The sequence below is a fragment of the Bactrocera dorsalis genome, chromosome 5, assembly GCF_023373825.1.
Source record: "Bactrocera dorsalis isolate Fly_Bdor chromosome 5, ASM2337382v1, whole genome shotgun sequence".
Classification (NCBI taxonomy): Eukaryota; Metazoa; Arthropoda; class Insecta; order Diptera; family Tephritidae; genus Bactrocera; species Bactrocera dorsalis.
This window is the reverse complement of record NC_064307.1, coordinates 65475430-65496625: the sequence shown is the minus strand read 5'-3', so window position 1 is coordinate 65496625 and position 21196 is coordinate 65475430. Positions and strand designations below refer to the sequence as shown.

At 40.1% G+C, this 21196-nt stretch overlaps 1 protein-coding gene across 1 annotated transcript in view; it reads right to left on the bottom strand.

Moving 5' to 3' along the window:
* Positions 1-21196, bottom strand: part of LOC105227865 (beta-1-syntrophin) — a 134510-nt gene that overhangs the window by 29870 nt on the left and 83444 nt on the right. Inside the window, exon 5 of the mRNA XM_049457395.1 lies at positions 3409-3618. Within this exon, the coding sequence (XP_049313352.1) occupies positions 3409-3618 (210 nt within the window). The remainder of the gene's footprint in view (positions 1-3408; positions 3619-21196) is intronic.

The window sequence follows — 21196 nt, the reverse complement described above, 5'->3', positions numbered from 1 at the left end:
GCATAACGGGAGCTTTAAAAACAACTCCAACGGCGGCACTTGAATTGGGACTAAACCTGTCAACTACAAACCTCTTCGCTGAAAACTGCGCAGCAAAATCGGCGATAGGACAACAAACTGCTGATGATATGCTGTCCAGAAATGGGAATACTGACTGCTGATGACTCCAAAATGGAGGATGGAGTTGGTGCGGGAACATAGTGCCCAGAGTTAGGCATAAGATAGCCTTTTAAGTTGACGGACCACTGCAGTATATTTCAAGATGAGATCTTCGCTATTGTGAAAGCAGAAGAGCTGATCTCTAATGCACCTGCAGGCAATTCTAGAATCAACATCTACGTAGACAGTCAAGCAGCACTCAAGGGATTATTCTCGTATCACATATCAGCCAGAAGTGTTTTGGGAAGCAGGGTAGCAGTAGAAAGTGTTGTCAGAAGTAAGCAACTTCACTACTGGATGCCAGGCCACAAAGGCAACGAAGGCAATCAAATAGTGGACAATATTGTCAAGAATGGTGTAAGGTTAACAATCGAAAACGTGAACAATATTGGGAAATCCATGCATTATCTATACGATGACTTCGTCAAAAGCATTGTAAAGAAAATCACATTACGAAGGACCGAGCTACCTGGCTGCAAGACTGCAAAAGACATGTGCAAAACGGTAGATCGGAAGTACACAAAATTCCTATTGGCACTCGATAGAAGAGACTGTAGGAACATGATTGGAATACTAACTGGTCACTGTCTGATGGCAACAAATGCCCACAGAAGACCGGCTGACAGATCGAGAAGACTGCAGGAAATGTTTAGACCAAGACATCAACGAAACAATGGAGTATCTCTTGTGCACTTGTCCCGCATTGGCAAGACTACGCTGTAAGCATCTGGGGTCCCCACGGTATGTATCCAATGTAACCTCGATAGTGAGATCACAGAGTTTGTTAAAATTCGCATCATGCACAGGCATCTTAAAGAATGACTACTTCTGTTAAACCTAGGAACTGAACTCCATCTGGTACCGCAAAGCCCCAAAACTGGTCACAGTTTAATTGTTTAACCTAACCTAACCTAATTCTAGTAGCGCCATGTTTCCAATTGATCTTGTAGTTAACGCTATTGCCGGTTTTGACAAATAGTTAGCTTCTTAGAGAGCAAAGAATGTGTACAAAGCTTCAGAGCGATATCTGAAAAACTGAGGGACTAGTTCTTGTATATGCAGAGGAACAGAAAGAAGGTTGCGGCTAAATGGACTCAGCTCGAAACGCTGGTTTGTTTAACATGCATTCGTATATGTATTTCCGGCGTTTCCTTTTTTTGGGTGATCCAACCATCATTTCAAATTTCATATACCCAGTTCAGTGTATAATAATATTTATACTGACAGAGAGATTGGATTAAGCGCTTCGTTTACACAGGGTTTCCCAGAAAATGCTTCGATATTGCAAGCATGCTACCGGGCTTGGTAAATACATGTATTAAGAGTAATGAATATTAAATACAGAACGCTGGAAACGTAGAAAGCTATGGCAGCAGAAAAATGAAAAGCGAAGCTTCATCCGACCTCTTGTCATTCGCCAGCAGTGCAACTGTGCGACGGAGGGTGGCACAGTGAGAGCAACGCTTTGTTGTTATGTACAATAACGACGGATTAAGGAAAATAGCAACAAATAAGACATTACAATTACTGCAACACTTGCAACACACTCATTTGCCACTTGCTGCTATCTCGCAGCCGCGTCGTGGCCATTATTTCTCGTTGCTGCGCATTGTCGCTCTCGCTCTTCCGACGGATTTGCGGCTATGAGCACAGCAAGTAGAACAATAACAATAACAGTGACGCCGTTAGTACTTTTCCTAGTGATTAAACAATAGTATTGACAACAAATACAACAACAACAACTACAAATATAAAAACAACAACGTCATCAGCAACATCAGCTTAAACAATTGCAACGGAGGCGTTTGCCGCTGCCGCGCGTCGACGTTGCATTAAATCAACGTGGCGGAAAGATTAACCACAGCAACCCTGAACTCAATGCAACCCGAAAAGAGCGCGGGCGCTGAGTTTTACACAGCATAGAGCAGGCTTGGGCGGGGTAAATGCCGTCAAGTTGTGCTGTGGCACAAAGACGTTGCAAGTGCTGTCGGTGTGCGCGCGTACTTATGTATGTATGTGTGTATGTTGGCATTGTGAAGCGAAACAAAAGTCGCCGGCATAAAAGCGAACACGCAAAGGAAGAAGAACAACGACGGGGCGGCCAAGGCGATGGGCCAAAAGATATACACAAGTAGGACCCAAGTGATTACGAGTATGCAAGTGCGCGCGTGTGTGTGTGTGTAACAATAACTATTGCCACAAATGGTGGCAGCAACGGCAATAGTGGCAAGCAGTGTAAAGGCGACAGCGCCTCCATCACAGTCGGCCACCAAGTGCAACGAGTAATGAGACTATGCCGCAGGCTGACTGCTAAGAGCTCGAGGTAAGGGCTGGCGCTCATTGTCAGCAGATCACTGTCTTTGAGTGTGTATTTTGCGCCGGCAGTTTGTAGCAATTCATCGCATTTGCTGATGCTGCCATTATCGCTGTGAGCGACTGCTGGCTGCCGCATGCAAATGACAAGCGGCCCTCACCGACAACACTCGTTGGGGCAGCTGCTGCTGTGGTCTTAGTAGTAGTGGTTAGTGTTGTTGTTATTGCTATTGTTAATAGTGTTGTTGGTTTTGTTGTTGCAGCTGCAGTTCTCGACTTAGGAGGTGTTGTTAGTGTTGCTATTGTTAGTGTTGTTGTTGTTATTGCTCTTTTTAGCGTTGGTGTCGGTTTTGTTTTTATTGTTATTGGATTTGTTGTTGTTATTGTTTTCTTGTTGTCAGTGTTTTTTGTTGTTATTATTGTTTTTGTTATTATTATTGTTTTTGTTGTTATTATTGTTTTTGTTGTTGTTATTCTCATTCTAATTTTCGTTGTTGCTGTTGTTGTGGGCATTGTGGCTTTCACGCGTGACGGATGCACATAAGTGTGTGTGTGTGTGATTGGGGTTTGCTTGCCTCTGCATAGATATCAAGCTTGCCACATGGCGGTGGCACTCAGTGTGAGCCGCTTAATCAGTGTGCAGTTGGATTTTAGAGATTTTAGGTCGACTTTGCGCGCTGGTTTTGTTGCCAGCTGAGCGAGCAGCAAAGTGATTTATGCAAGTATTTATTTGCCCACACACATTTCGTAGTAAAAATCCGTTGCAATTGTTGTGCTTTTGTGAAAAATTAGCAAATTCTTGCAGCAAGTCTAAAGCATTTCTATCTTACTCTAAAGCATGTCTGTCTGACTTATCAAATATACTTTTAGGCGCATAGCCACATACTATCGCTATATATAGAAAAATTAGTTTATTGTTATTGGCTGTCTACTCACCGGGATCGATGTATTTCAAATTGCGCGCCAAATGTGTCAACTGTAACGGTATGTAACGCGTGTCGGCGCGCGGTGTGATCTTCGGCGCTGGCGGCGATGTAGGCGCGCCGGGCCCCAGTGGACACAGAAAGGCGCGCTGCAATTCCCAGCCCACCTCGGAGATAATACTGGCTTTTCGGAAGTACGGTGTCACCTCGCGCAGGAATTTCACTAAAATAAGAAGAGAAGGAGTATGCAAATATTAATAACAGTTTTGGCAGCATAATTCATAGAGCGTACAGTTTAAAAGAAAATTATTAAAAATTATTTTATTTTCAGCGGACTTTTGATCAAACAGTTAGCTGAGAAAGAAGATACTCCGAATTATATAATATGAGTTAGGTCACCTTAAGGCGGCATACTAGTATAGAGACCCGAATTTCGAACGGGTAAGAAAAGGTCGTGTCCTCGTCACCATGATTTCTACTCTTGTGGTCAGCATGCCGCTAGCGCAAGAAGTATTAGTTTAGCGGGGATACCAAAATCAGCCTTAGCGACATAAAAGCAGTTCCTTTCTGTACTGACGAAGGCGGCTTTTAAATCGACGAAAGGGTGGTGTGTGTCGATCTTCCTTTAATAGGTTTTCTATCTGGGCAGTTGTTGATTTTCCACGTCTAAAGCCACACTGATAAGGTCCAATCAGTTTGTTGACGGCGGGCTTTAATCTTTCACTAAATAGGCTCGTTAGAACCTTATGTGCGATGTTGAGGGGGTTTATTCCACGATGGCGCAGATTGTGTGGTCTCTCTTTTTGTGGATTGTGCAGAGCATACTTAAATTTTCATCGTCGAGCATGTTTTTGACCGAGGATATTCTATAAAAAAGCTGATGCATACTCCTAATCAGTTCTTCGACGCCGTATTCGAATATCTTGGTCGGCAATACATCGGTCTCAGCCGCTTTGTTGTTCTTCAGACGGGTAATTGCTATTCGGACTTCTTCAAGGTCTGGCAATGGAACGTCTGCTGCATCATGATCGATTGAAGAATCGCGTTCACCATCTTCTGGTGTTATGCCTGTACTGCCGAAAAAAGCTCGCATGAGCAAGTCGAAGGTGAAAACAATGATTATTGCCTTTTTTGATAGCCGTGGAATCGTCCACAAAGAATTCGTTCCACCGGGGAAAACTGTGAATCAAGTCTACTATTGCCAAGTACTCGAAAGATTGCGAAAACGAGTCAACAGGGTGCGCCCAGACACCGCTCGTAACTGGATCCTTCATCACGACAACGCGCCAAGCCACACCGCCCACAGAGTGTCCCAGTATTTGGCCTCTAAAGCGATCGCCGTGTTACAACAGCCGCCTTATTCGCCCGACATGACACTCTGTGACTTTTTTTGTTTCCTTAAACAAAATCGGTGGTCAAAGGAACCCATTTTGAGTCGATTACGGACATCCAGGCGGCCGTGACGAGGGTACTCGCGGATATACCAAACGAAGCGTTCAAGAAATGTTACGAAACATGAAAAACGCGCTGGAATCGCTGAATAGTTGCCCAAGAGGACTACTTTGAAGGGAATGGCAGAGTTGTAGAATAATTTTCAAATATACGATTTTTATGGAATCAGTCTCATTACTTAATTGTCATACCTCGTATACGCACATTTCAGTACTAAAATACTTGCAAGCAGAGCTATAACATAAATGGAATGACATAACAGAGTGGCATCTTTATCTGCCAATTTCGCCATAAATTACACACACATATACACGAATGCACTTGAAAACATGTATATTTATAGCGCATGCGTGCATGATTATTTCCTTTTATCAGTAATATACAGTTGTATGTGGCAACTACAGGGAGGATATCGTGTTGCGATGCAAATTTATGCCCGATGGCGGCGACTGATCTGCATAAAATATGTAAAAAGCGCGGCACAAACGCGAAAAAGCAAAGGTTAAGCGCAGGCGGTGCGGGAGTGGTGGCAGAGCTGCTAGACAGGCACTGCCTATAGCGATTGCCATCGGCAAAAGCGGCCGCAACAATGCATTGAGGGCGTCAACGCACTGATGTGCTCAAAAATGTAAATTCAATTTCAGCAACGCAACACGCGGCGGTGGCAGCCAAAGCGGGTGCTGGCGGTAGGTTGTGTGCAAGTGAAAGCGAGTTAATTTGTTACATTTTGCTAGTTTCATGACTTTAAAACGCTTCATCGTTGCAACATATGTCGTTTCATGTGCGTCAGCATTTCATATTAAATGATAGTTTGGAGCGATACCGCCGTAGGGTTCATAAATGGCAGCGGACAAAGCGTTGCGGCACTAATATCCCGAGGTTACGTAAGCTTGCTCTTATAGAAAATATAAACAACACAAAGCACACAATGAATAAAAACACTAGCCTCATAGGGCGGCCCAATCGTCATCGTCGTAATGCAGGTATTGGAGGGAGTAAATAACTTCGTACGTTTTGCACTGAAATTATTTCACCAGTTGATTTATTCGATGCGTCATTGAATTATGTATATTTAGTATTGGATAGTCGAAAAAGTCTTTTCGTATTTTGTTAATAGATGTCGCTGCAGTCGTGCATCTCCAGTGCTACCAGTCACATTGTCATATCTAGAAGTGTTGGAACGGTGATATTTAAAGCTTCGTTTAACCCAAAAAAAAAATTAAATTTACGGAAGTTGAAAAAAAGTTACAGCTGTTCAAAAATGAGTAAAAACAACGGAAAAATGCATTATATTTTGAAATTTTTGTATGAAAAAGGGAAGAATGCCACGCAAGCCACCAATGAAATTTGTAAAGTTGACGGAGACGATGCTGCATCAGTTCGTGTGGCACAACAATGGTTCACTCGCTTCCGTTCTGGAAATTTCGATGTGAAAGATGCACGTCGCTCTGGTCGACCTATCGTTGGAAAAGTCGATGAAATTATGGAAAAGATTGCCCAAGACCGTCACATTAGAAGCCATGATATCGCTAAGAAACTTAACATTCATCGTCAAACGGCTTTGAACCATTCAAAAAAGGCTGCCTACAAAAAGAAGCTCGATATTTGGGCACCAAATGAATTGTCTGTGAAAAATTGAATGGCCCGAATTAACATCTGCGATTCTTTGCTGAAATGAAAAGAAATCGAATCATTTCTGAAACGAATGGTAACAGCAGACGAAAAGTGGATCAAACACGACAATAATCTGCGAAAAAGATCACGGTCCAAGCGTGGTGAAGCTCAACAAATGGTCTTACAGCCAGGATTGATGCCTCCAAAGATTATGCTGAGTGTTTGGTGGGGTTGAAAAGGAAAGGAATCATCCCATAACAGCTGCTCTAACCTGGTTGAACGATTGATTCTACATTTTACTGTCAACAACTGATGAGACTGAAGCAAACAATCAAAAAACGGCCAGAACAGATCAACAGAAAAGGCTTCGTCTTCCATCAGGACAACGCTAGACCACACACATCTTTGATAACTCGGCAAAAACTAAGAGATCTTGGCTGGAAAGTTTTGATGCATCCACTATTTAGCCCTGACCTTGCACCATCGGATTAGTATTTCTTTTGGTGAAATTAGAACTCTCTTAATGGAGTAAAGTTGGCTTCAAGAGAAGCCTGTGAAAATTACTTGTCGCAGTTTTTCGCCCAGAAACCAGAAAAGCTTTACACTGATGGAAAAATGTCTCTAGCGAGAAAATGGCAAAAAGTGTTCGACCAAAATAGTACATATTTGGTTCACCAAAGTTCATTATTAATATAAAAAAAATAAGTTGCAGTTTGATTAGAAACACGAAAAGACTTTTTCGACTAGCCATACTACAAGTAATTGGAAATTCAAAATCATGTCCTTTTAAGGAAAAGTTTTTTGAAGAGATACGTTCACTAGATCAAGCACGAATTATATCGCAAGGTAACGCTACAAGATTTGGAAAACACTTACATATCGAACCACTGTAGCATTTAGCTACCATACAAACAAACCTATCAAAAGCAAGTCTTTGTATGGAAAACTTTTTTATATGACAAGGTATCATCATGAAATGTGGCATGATTAATGTTTTCGGCAACGCTAAAATATTTGAAGATTTTTTCCGGATCGGACCCCTATAGCATATAGCTGTCATACAAACTGAACGATAAAAACCAAGTCCTTATAAAGAAAATTTTTTCATTTGACCAGATATCTTCACGAAATTTAGCACGAATAAATAAATATTTAAGGCAGCGGTGTAACATCCGAGAAAATAGTTAAGATCGCACCCCTATATCATATGGCTGGCACACAAACTAACCGATCAAAATCAAGTATTTTTGTAGAAAATAAAATCCCATACAATCCCATACAAAAACTCGCTGTGGTAGCCACTTTCAATCAGTAGTCATCTGTAACTTCAATCATCGCATTTATTTTGCCTTTTTAGCAAATTGATTTAACTGTTATGAGGCGCTGCTGCCAACAACGCGAGCAGGATGCCATCAATGCGTGCCAAATTCCACAACAAGCTCGTCTTCGACGCCAATCGCATCATAGTTGTCTTCATTGACATTGTCTCAGTAAACAAATTCTGCCACATCAGCGCGCCAAAGTAACTACTTAAATGTAACAACTTGCAACCGGCACAGCCAACACACACCGCCATACATAGTAAGTGACAATCGCAGCTTCACAACCGTTCACACATTGACAGTGTGTAAAATTTCGTTGCATCCGCTTGCGACTTTCACTTCGCAATCAACTTACACTTCATTGCTACGCTGCCGCAATGAAGCTGTCAGTGTCAGTGCCATTGGCGACGTGCAACTGCTGTTGCTGCTGCCAACAGGTAAACTTGAGAAGTGCTGCTAATACAATTTACATTTCCCGCCACAAGCGCACAACGTCGTGGCAACGGAACACACACACACACATACACATACATGTATACATAATCGTAAGCGAAATGGCAAATGTCAGTGAGCGCGCAGCAACAACAGCAACAACTTTATCTAGCGCTGCAGGCGCCATCGTTTTCCAACGTTTTGGCACTGGCAATCGGCATGCTTGGCTGGCGGGCAGGCGAACGGACGGACGGATGCTGCCGTTAGGTGTCAAGTGTTGCAAATCGATACGCCCGTTAGTGTGGTGTTGCCTTAGCACACACTTGCGCACGCATGCGCCAACATGCAACACGGATGTTAGTTTGCCAAATTAGTTGGCAACATCCTTGCCACGTTTGCAGCAAAATGACACCGCCAGCGCCGCACTTACACCGTTATGTTAGCACGCGCGTCTCGCATTACCGCCGGCAACGTTACACATACTAGTACGGTTTAACAGACAGCAAACAGTTGCAGGCAGCAGGCAGGCAGCCGGGTGCTCGCGGTGTGCGTGGCGGACGCTCATTTCCCCAGCTCAGAGCGCACACCAAGAGTTAAGTAATTGCCGTTATGTTGCATGCTCGATTGCGTTGTGAATTAATTTCAGTTGTTGCCAAATAGCAATCGGCTCAACATGGCACATTAGCGGCGGTTGGGGCGGAATCGGGGCGACTCGCAGACTCGAAATTACTTCAGAACCAAAGTGGGCTGACGCAAGCGCGTAGTGCCGGTAAATAGTTGTGCAATCAGCTTAACGCTTAGTGTTTGCACACCTGCCGCAAATGCTGCTCATCTGCGCCCACACTGCCGCGCTCAGCCCCCGCTTAACCAGCAAACGTCATACTCGACACAGTGGCAAGGTTTCGCTGGCATTGTGTACGGTTGCAACAGTTTTGACGCGCCATTGCACGTTTCCAATTGCTTTTGCTTTGCGCACTTAAGCGATTTGCGGCTTATTAGCACCGCTTCGATTACTTGCCACATTTTTAATGCCTCATTACGACAGCTGTACGCGCTCACTCAGCCTTTGCCGCGGCGGTGGCGGCGGCAAGCAATGCGGAAGCGCGCGCTGTATGCAAATGTTATCGGATTGCAAATTACTCGGATTATTGTTGTTGTTGTTGTACCACAAACGGTTTTTATGATTTAGCTTGTTTGCTGCGGTGTGATAGGTGTCGTCATGACGCCACATTAAGCGGTTTAGTCCTGTTGCACTTCGGTTGTGCGCTTCGCTTCGGGAAGTCGGCGAGACACGAACACATATACATACTTACAAGTGCATATACACACAAATGAACTTATAACATGCAAATGCAGTTAATTCGTGCGCGGAGAGTACAGTAGAGAGAGAAAGAGGGAGTAGTTAAAAGCAAGTGTTGCTTATGACAATGAAATTATTTATCAAATGAAATAAAAAAATATTAAGTAATGCAGCATTTTATGTGTGAAAAGTGAGAACAATGTGAGGAAAATGTTTCATTTGGTTCTAAGCTATAATATTCGTTACAATTAAGGAAGTTTTCGATCAAGAATTCGATTTTGAGCGATTAGTTTATATGGCAGCTATATGCTATAGTCGTCCGATCTGAACAATTTCTTCAGATATTTTAGCATTGTATTAAATAATAATCCATGCCGAATTTCGTGAAAATATCTCATCAGCAAAAAAAGTTTTTCATACAAGGGTTGGGTTTTGATCGTTCAGTTTGTATGACAGCTACATGCTACAGTGCTCCGATCTGAATAATTTCTTCAAAGCTTATAGCATTGTATATAGCAATAATTCATGACAAATTTCGTGAAAATATCTCGTCAACTAAAGTAGTTTTTCATACAAAAGTGGAACTTAATCGTTCGGTTTGTATGGCAGCTATATGATATAGAAATCCAATATCAACGATTCCGGCATATAAGCGGCCTCTTAAGAAGAAAAGGATGTGTGCAAAATTTCAGATCGATAACTCAAAAACTGATGGACTAGTTCGCATATATACAGACAGACCGGCGGATATGGTCAATCGACTGAGCTCGTTACGCTGATCATTTATTAATGGACATAAATATTTATAGTATTTCCGACGTTTCCTTAAATGTGTTACAAACTTGAAATCGAAAATTTCTAGTTTTTTTGAGCAACGCTGCCTACGCACTATCCATCACAGCAGTTGTTGCAACATGCAGTAGAATGTACAGCATCAAACAACAATACAAAGAATGTACAGGTGTAGTGCGGCAATGAAACATTCGGCTGCGCCTACGTACAACAAATTTCAGCATTTCACTTTGTTTATTAAGCCTGCCGCAAAATGTTGCACGATAGCTTTTGTTTTGCCGTCACACTTTAATTTTTCATACTCCGTTTGTAGTTGTTGGCATTGCTGTGGTAGTTAACTCTAGACTTGCCACTGACTGCTTTGCACTTTAATAGCTGTTGCAAACACACACACAGTTGCATATAGCAGGAATTTACTCGTACATGTGCACATTGAAGCATTTACCGTTTTGTCGCTTTTTAAAAGCTGAAAGCCACTGTAAATTCCACTCAACACCGCTCTTAAATTGCTGTTGCACATATGTAGAAGCACTTACAACGCACACACATAAACCCATGCATGGATGTGTAGAAGTGCACACTTACTTTTACATACAAGCAGTGGCATGTTGTAGAGCGCTGCATGCAACATACGTTCGCTTAACAATGGCTTCATCAAGCTCGTAGCTGCAATATGCTGCACTATCAGCGCATCATCAAAAGCACAGGCGACACAGCAACAGCAGTTGTTATCAGAAGCATCAACCAATAACCACAACAACAACAACAGCAACGACATGTTGGCATCAATATCTTTTTATTTTAAGTCATCAACATCCAGCATTTGAAGCCAACGGCATTTGTTGCCATCTTTAGGGTCCTTCTTGCCACTGTATGTGGCAGATTGGCTATGAAATGCAACTTGCCACGTTACATTCTTACTTTCTTGTACTTCATGGAGCTGCTTTTCTCTTACTTCTGCATTAAATTCTGTGTTAAAGCTGCTTCAAGTCATCGATTGGCATTTTTTATCGCCAGCGGCTTAACTGCCACCATTTTCTTTGCAACTTTTTTTTTTACTTATAACCACAATAAATTAATGCGCCAAAAGTCCCAACGAGTCACACCGAAACTCTCGCAAGTTAGCTCAAATATTGTAGTTATGCAAAGCTGTAAGTCCCTCGTTGGGTGCCATTTACGTGGGGCGGGGGGTATTCACCGAAGTGCAATGATTACAAAGTGTGTCAAAATAAACACTTTAAAGTCCATTCGCCAAAGTAACCACATCAAATTTGAATAAAAATAAAATTTGCATTGCAATTTCCAACCACCCCCCCACGCCACATCATGCTACCCAAATTGGAGGGTTGGCGGACTGCTATCAAAAGGGTTGTCTTGAATTGCTGGCGCTGGAGTTGGAGGTGGAGGCAGTAAACTTTTATAAGCAAGTAAGTGAGCAACTTGCGTTTGGGGAATAAACAAGCACAACAACAATGCTATTAAACTCGCATTTACCGCCGCCTTCAAATGTGTCTATACAATTTTGCGTGGCTGTATGCTGATGATAGGGTGTGTGTTACATCTCTATCAGTATATATGCGAATTTGAGCTTAATTTTTTTAAATATCGATCAGAAATTTTGCACACGTGAGCTTTTTTCCAAAAAGGTGCTTACATGTTGGAATCGTGGATATCGCACTACTATAGCATATAGCTGCCATACAAACTGATTGTTTTAAATTAAGTTTTTGTATGGAAAACTTTTTTATTTTACGAGATATCTTTATGAAATTCATAACAGATTAATATCCAAAACAGCGACACAATATTGGAAAGAATTTTTTTGATCGGACAACTGTAGCATATAGCTGTCATACGAATTGAACGTTCAAACTCATGTCCTTGTATGGAAAACTTTTTTATTTGACAATATATCTTCGAGAAATTTGGCATAAAATATTATCAATGGCATCACTAAAATCTCTGAAGAATTTGTTTAAATCGGAGCACTATAGCATATAGCTGTCATACAAACTGAACTATAAAACTGAAGTCCTTGTATGGAAAACACTTTTAGTTGTCATGGTATCTTCATGAAATTTGACTTATAATACTATACAGGGCATCGCTATAATCTCCGCAAAAATCATTTAGATTAAACTACTATAGCATATAGCTGTCATAACAAAGCATCGCTATAATTTCCGCAAAAATCATTCAGATTAAACTACTATAGCATATAGCTGTCATACAAACTAACCGATCAAACTCAATTCCTTATACGGAAAACTTATTTATTTTACGAGCTTTCTCCACGAAATTTGGTATATGTTATTACCCAAGACATCGCTGCAATCTCTAAAGAAATTGTTCAGATCGGACAACTATAGCATATAGCTGTCATACAAACTGATCGATCAAAATCAACTTCTTTAGTAGAAACTTGAATCAGTGAAGTATATTATAGCTTGGGTGCCGGCTTAGTTAACATTTGTTTCTCTTTTTTTCCAAACACCAACTAATGTTGCAGTTTTTGCACAAAAAAAAATTGTTTGATCATTGCTTAAATCATTTTACTCCTCAAATATATTTTATATGAGATTTTTTAATATATTTGTCATTAAAATAGTAAATCTATAACCTAGAAAGTCTTATATTCTAGTAAAAAATTTTCTGCTCTCTTAAATTGGTCTGAATAATTTTTTCCATAAAACTACTCCTTTAAAAGTTATACGTATGTAGTTAAATTTATAGATCAAGTGAGTTGCTCGAGTGATTTTCACATTTTGTGTTGCTCATACCACATGGTGTACCATATGAATATCATTTTGTGATTTGTGCATTTTATATTACTCATACGACATGGTGACCGAAATGAATACAACACATTTGATGCATAATTAAAGCAGCGTATAACTAAAAAAAATATATATTATGAAAAAAAGTCATTAAGACCGGCTTTGTAGAGCGAAAAATTTTATATTGGAATGTATATTTTCTTTGAAGTAAAAAAATTTAAAGCAAAAGTTAAAAAAATCCCATGTAAAATGTATGAGTTAAATTATTTAAATCAAAAATAAATAGCTTCAAACATTTTCTAGGACAAAAGCTGTTACTGCAGGTGGCGTTTGTCAATAATGTTGGCAAATAACACACACCCTAGTATACACCTTCTAATACATATCTATTCAAGCTTAATAAGAATTTATTTAGCGCAACCAAATATATTATTTACCAAATATATACCCATTTTTGGCTATATATGTATGTATATAAGTATGCCGCTAAGTGCACATTTATACAAATATATTTTAAAGGAAAAGGTGGAGCTCTGCTTTTCAGGCATTATGGCTGTTCAAAATGTTCAAAAGTGTCCACCAAGTGGTCGTAAGAAGTCTACGCCCGTTTTTAAACTCTTGCCTTGCCGCTACCCCGCCCTCAACCGCCGTCGCCACGAGCAAAGTTCGCAGAAAGCAATAACAACAAAATAGAAACACATTCTAAGCGAAAACGACAAAATTTATTTTTCAAGTGTTCTGCTGGCATAACCCACGCCTGCCACCGCCACACGCCCCAACCAACACATTGCCAACAGTTTGCACGAATTTATGATGTAGTTTGCGCTGTTATCGCTCCGCCTAAGCGCTGCTACTATTACAAATGCGCCACATCGTTGTTGTTTCATATTGTACGGACTTTGTTTATTATTGGAAGAGTTGCGCCGCAACCACTCTCATAGCAGGCACAAGAGTTGCAGTTGCATATTAATAACCGCTCCAAGTATTTTTCGTTGTTGCACTTTCAACTTTGCCGCTGCCTCGGGCGCCGGTCGCCGGGCACAACTATGGCGGTCCACAGGCTGCATTGGCTGGGGTGGGTGGACAGGTCGTGCTGATGCACTCACACTAATGGAATTGCGGGCGGTGCGCACGGATGGCGGTCAGGCGGCGGAGATTGAAACTTTTCAGTTTATCTTTCAGCAGTGGCCTAAAAGAACAGCCGTAAGCTGCAAAATAGTTGCAGATTTGTGAATGTTTGCAATGCAATTTACAATTCAATGTGCTCTCCAAGCAAAAGATAAGATAAGAATCATATAAAGTTGAAATGCTTCACAACAAACATATAGTTGTTGTGTTTTATTTAAAGTTGAAGCGGATGCAAGTTTTGCCAACTGTCGCCGGAGCCATTTAAGCAACGAAGACGCTCACAAGTTTTGATGTTTTGAGTAGATTTACTTGTATGTGCGTCAGGCAAAGGTGAAGTTTGCTCGGAAAAGGTATAAAAGATGGGAGCCAGCGTTAAATGGAGTGTGAATTACTAGGAAGGGGATTTCAGAAAACCATAAAGCTGAGTTAATTAAAAGCGCATAAAATGAAAAATACTGGTGTTGTATAATTTTTTAAAAGTTATGTGCTGTTAATGCAAGTTAGCAAGAAAAGTGCCTACAAGAACCAGATTTTCATATATTGGTTTATATGGCAGCTATATGCTATAGCTGTACGATCTGAGCAATTTTTGCGGAAAATGTATTGTTGCTTCAGGCAATAATTCACTCAAAATATCGTTAATATATCTCGTGAACTTTAAAAACTTTCCTTACAAGAAGCTCATTTTGATAGATCAGTTTGTATGGCAGCTATATGCTATAGTGTTCTAATTTGAACGATTTCTTCAGAGTTTATACCGTTGCTTTAGAGAATATTATGAACCAAATTTCATGAAGATATCTTGAGAAATAAAAAAGTTTTCCTTACAAGCAACTCATTTTAATTATTCTGTTTGTATGACAGCTATATGCTATTGTGTTCTAATTTAAACGATTTCTTGAGAGTTTATACCGTTGCTTTAGAGAATATTATGAACCAAATTTCATGAAGATATCTTGAGAAATAAAAAAGTTTTCCTTACAAGCAACTCATTTTGATTAATCTGTTTGTATGGCAGCTGTATGCTACAGTGTTTCAATTTGAATAATTTCTTCAGAGTTTATACCGTTGGAATTAGAGAATATTATGAACCAAATTTCATGAAGATATCTTGAGAAATAAAAAAAATTTCTATACAAGGACCTTATTTTGATAGATCAGTTTGTATGGCAGCTATACGCTATAGTGGTCCGATAACGGCAGTACCGACAACGGAGCAGTTGCTTGGAGAGAAAATGAGGTGTGCAAAATTTCGGATCGATAGCTCAAAAACTGAAGGACTGGTCGGAGTACAACCAGACGGCCATGGCTAAAACGAGCCAGCTCAACACGCTTAATCTTCATAATTTATGTATATATGTATTTTATATGCTGTCCGAGATTTTTTCTGTTACAAAATTATTATAACCTATACTGGATATAAAAAAAATTATTTTAGTGCAATTTGCACCAAAAGCTTTCAGCAGAGCTTTTTTCAGAGCTTTCGCTGAAGTAATCATCAAAGTGCGCTCTATGAAACGGTAATGTTACCTTTGTATAAATGTTATATAGGTCAAATCTAATATTCCGCCTTCAATCAAAAGTGTTCCAGAAGTAGACCTCGTGTTATGTCGTGTCGACGCCACATAGTAGTAAACCCGGCTTTAGCTAAGCTTTTTTCTTCTCTCATTAACATTTATTTAAAAGTTTTTCCAATTCCACATACGCTTTAAAGCGAACTTTACATTTCCGCTTGCCTCTTAGTACAAATAATTAGAAACGCCCATGTATTAGTTATCAGTGCACGCCCAAAAGTAGGCAATAATTAATAGCCGCACATAATGTACGTCATAAATCTCTGTCGTATTATTTTGGGCGCATGAAACTATTACAAATGCAGCACGCCTACATACACACCACACATAAACACATACGCATAACCACATCTATTTGACAGCGCCCCTATAGGTTTTTTTGCCGCTGCCGCTAAGCCCAGCGATCTATGAATAAATTTCAGCTTAGCGTAGGCGTGGCAAGCGTTTAGATTAGCTAAGCATACAATTAGGCACAGCACTACAGTTAGTTGGACTGCGGGCATAATGCGCCTTAATTATGCGTTAACTGCTGCGGAAATTTTCGCGCACGTTCAAGCACGCATTCACAAAAGCGGGATTAAGTACAATTATGTTATGTGTGGACCATATGCTGGTATGCGTAAGAAAATGGATACTAGCTGCGCTGCATATCAATCAAAATGAGCCGAACTTTCAGGCATAGCCGGTAGGAAACTGCGAGCAGCAATATGAAGACACTGAATATCAAGGGAAGGCATGAAGTACAATGTAGTTGGTATTTAATGTCTGAGTCTAAGATTTTTTTTTTTCGTTCGAGGAGAAATTGCTAAGCAGATTGTTGATTTTTGAATGAAATTATGTTGATTATAGTTATAAAAATTCATTAGTTTAGTCGAAGTATGGGTAAAAGCGCTCAATTGTGCAGCTGAGCGGTCGCATGATGAGCTAACCAGCCAAGCAAACCCAAAACAGCCGCACAAATCAACCACTCTCTTGGCAAAATAGCTGCCTTAAGCTTACCACACAACTAAGGCACGAGCATATGTTTATGTAAAGGGTGTTCTTTTTTTGGACGTGTGGTTTTCAGTAAGGAAACATTTTTTGGTATTTTTCTTGTAGTTGGGCAGCTGTTACTTGATTTATATATAGTTTGGTTTGTCAGACTTAGATATATAGGAAGGTAGGGAGTTTTGCACAGCTACCATAGGTCTATTGTGCCCTCTTGTTGTTTTGTATTGTTTCTTCAATCTTAAAGCGATAAGAAAATCTAGTAAATGCTGTATTAATGTGACTTTGCTTAGACTGTTTGTATTCCAAATGCTACAGTCTTTCTCTAGTCCCCTCAACGCATTCTAAGAATATTTGTGCCGTCGTGTCGGCCTTTAGCTCAAAGAAGCGACAAATTTCATCAGAGCTCAGTCCATGATTCCTGCGCCAAAACGATGCCCAGATCATCCGAGGCTACTTAGTTTGTTATTGCCGTCGAGGCGACAAGAGTGTGATATAGGTTGAACTGGGCTATCTTGATGATCGGTGTCATGACATCCCAACAATATATTTGAGCCAGCGTCTCGGACTTTGGCTCATAGAAGCGACAAGTTTCATCAGAGCTCAGTCCATTGATCATCCGAAGCTATGTAGTTAGTTATTACCGCCAAGGCAATATGTAGTAGTTTGATCTGTAGTAGGTTGATCTGGGCTATCTTGATGCCAGGTGTAATTTGTCCCTACCTGTGTGCTCTTGATATTTGAGCGCATCAGGTCTGCGTTGTCATGAGGCTCAGGCTAGTCACCAACTCATTCATTAGGCAGATTTCTTTATCGGGCTCATGAAGTTTAGATAACTTCGTTAAAGAGATTATTTAGACGAATGGTCGATACCGTTACCTGCTCGACTGCTCCCATTTTTAGTGAGAGCATTATCCCGCGTCGTGGGTTCGGCCCCAAAGATCGCCGATTCAGCTCCGCTGCACCACATTTTTGTAGTGTTATGTGATGTGGCGATTTTCGTGAGGCGATTAGAGCCTTGGCGCCTTTGAGAGAATACTTTTCTCATTATTGCTGTCATACGCCGCCAATTGCTGCAATAAGTTATAGAAATTTGGGCTTCTCGGCTGAAATTTATTCGGTTGCTTGCCCGAAGTCATTTTTAATGTTGCTCATACGACCTGTCGTTCACGTCATCCAGCATAGTTATCACTAATGTTACTCATACGACCTGTCACACGCATACTCAGCAAGTATATTGCGTTTATCGCTGCTTGTTTTTATAAGAAAGCTTACGTTCTTGGCCATTACATTAAATAATATGCATTTTATTTCTGCTTGGAAACCAGACAGCCGAAAAGAACACCCTATATATGTATGTATATATTTAGCACGTACAAGTAGAGATATTTCACCAACAGCCGTGCGGTTAGACGCTTGGCTGCTGTGGTTAAGCTCCCTGCGCGTGTCTTACAAAGCCAATACAAGGCTGTGTTTGAGTATGTATATATGTGTGTGTGTGTGTGTGCGGCAAATATGCACATATAAATTGAGTTTATCATATTAAATGCCGCTACTAACTCATTATAATAAATGCTAGTACATTATGTTGCTTAGCAAAAATCTATAGGCATAATAGTGTGCTTATATAGTATGTGTGTATGATTTTGTGTAAGAATGTTATTGGTTTTTGGAAATATCAGTCTATTATTGGCTAAAGCTACACAGACAATGTTGCTTTGTAAATTGATTGCGGCTATTAAAAGCGTTTACTCATACCCATAGACGCATATAGATGCACATAAATATTTCTGTATATATATATTTATATAGTATCTATATATATTTTATATATATATCGATACCAGCCTAAGCATATTGTTGTCAGTTACAGACTACATGCTACAGCTGACGCTTGCCTCGCTTGTCTCGAACTAGCTTCTTCTTAAACACTGGTCAAAGACTTACTGTTCGAAGGCTTATTGGCTTTCTCTGCCTTTAATATGATTGGCATTGGCTTTGTGCCAGTATTGTGTGTTGTTGTCTGCGCCTTCATAATTATATAATTATTAGAAATTCGACAAACGCTTACACAGCGTGCCACAAGTCAAGTCAAGGTATGCAACGTTCTTGCCGAAGACGTGGGCGACAGGTCGTATGAGTAACATTAGTGGTAACTATGCTTTTAGCAATCAGAAATTTATAATATTAGAGCATAGCATTGCCTAGGTATTATAGACACACAATTAAGTGTAGCTGAGTGACTTGCCAATGAACATTCCAAGCATTGCCGCACATTTTGTGGCCAACATCAAAAACGTCACACACACACATACACCCACATATTTTGACAAATGCACAAAGTGAATTCTAGTGGAGATTATATTTAATGTCAGCATCTTTAATTAAATCTTATTTAGCATAAATTTAATTACCCATTTGAAATAGCGCACTGAGGTTTAATTACTCTTGCTGCTTGGCAATATTTGAATATTATCAGAAATTATTGAAGAAAAGGCGAGTTTGAAGCACCTTTAGTGCATTAATTGTTCATTGTACTTAAGTAGATATTATATTTAAACAAATTTATACTCCAAATAGTGTATATTAAGTTTGCCTTGAAGTTGGTAACGCCCTTATAGAAACGTTGGAGACCCACACCAAATGCCAGTGCAAGAGATATAATCGTGAAGTTATGAAAAGAAGGAAAAACTTTACCTAAAATCGGTCAGACAGAGGACCGAACACACTGCTCGATGCAAGGAGTGATTATCACATATAAATAGATGGGTTCCACCACCTCAAAACCTTGTTTCCCCTCTAAATTGAGTGATCGTGAAAATCGACATATAATACTTAACAAACCGCAGAAAAATCCAAAGACGAAGGCTTCAGATGTTGCCAAAGAGGTTAAAATAAGGTTTCAGAAAATCATTTGAAGTGAAATTGTAGGCAAAATTTTCAAATAAGCTGGTTATCGAAGCCGAATCGCACGGAAGGAACCATTCATAGTATTGACGCACAAGCAAAAGTGAGTTACATTAGTTACATTTGCCAATGAGTACATTAATAAGCTGGTGGAGTTTTGAAAAAGGAATATTTTCTCTGACGAAAGCAAATTTTGTAAATTTGGAATAAAAGTACAGAAGCTTGTTTGAAGAAAACCCAGTACTGCACTCAATAAACAAAAATCTTGCGGCGACAGTAAAACACGGTGGTGTTGCTGTAATGGTATGGGGGTGTATGTCTAGGAATGGAATGAGCAATACCGAGTTTATTGGGTAAACAATGGATAAAAGAGTTTAATTGGATATACTTAAGGCGAATTAGAAGTGAAGTGCAGCAAAACTGATGTTGAAGGATAGATGTTTGGCTTTTTTACAAAAAATTGATATGCCAAGGTTAAGTATGATGAAATAAACAACGAAGAGTGAAAGCAGTGGATGCATAGAGCAGATCGTTACCGACACAGGAAAACATCAGAGTTGTTCGATATAGATTCTAAAGATATCAACTGAAAATGTATAACATATCATTCATGAATAATTGGATATGAGAAAGCTCTGTGCAAAGTGCATGCTGCAACAACAATGGATGAAGAATGGCTCCATCATTTTACTCCGAAGTCGAATCGATAGTCATCCGAGTGGACTGTCCACGATGTATTTCAAAAGCGTAGAAAATCACAATATTAGTTTAAAAGACGGAATTGCCAAAAAACGAACGCATTTCAAGGAAAAAAGTGTTGTTTCAGCAAGACAACGCACCGTGTCACAAGTCAGTGAAAGCGATGGCAAAAATCCACGAATTGGGCTTCGAATTGCTATTGCATACACCGTATTCATCAGTTCTAGCCCCCAGCAACTCTTTCCTGTTCTCAGATCTCGTAAGAATGTTTGCTGGGAAGAATTTTTTGTCAAATGTAGCGGTGACCACCAAAACTGCAGCCTATTTTCAAACAAAAAACAACTCGTACTACAAAAATTCTATCGAAAAGTTGGAGGGTCGCTCTTTAATAGAATATTCTTTATTTGTGAAGGGTATTGAAGCTTCAGTGCTATGGAGGTTAACTTTTTTCCTTGTTTTTTTCTAATACATATACAAGGTGAGTTTCAAAGTGGTCGTGAGGACATAAATGACGATCAGCATGTGGGCCAATCAAAATCCGTGATCACCGGAAATTCCATCGAAACTGTGCGTGGATTAATCAAAAATCAGCCGAAATCATCATTGAAATTCATGGAAATGAAATGGAACATCTCAAAAACATCGATTTATCGCATTTTGATCGAACATTTGGGCTTGCGAAAGGTGTATGCACGGCTTGTTCCGCACGAATTGACTGACGACCAAAAACAACCGTCTCATCGATCGACTCTTGAGACCGATTATTTGACCAAAAATCACATTTTAAGCATTAACCCGTATTCACCTGGTGTGGCAC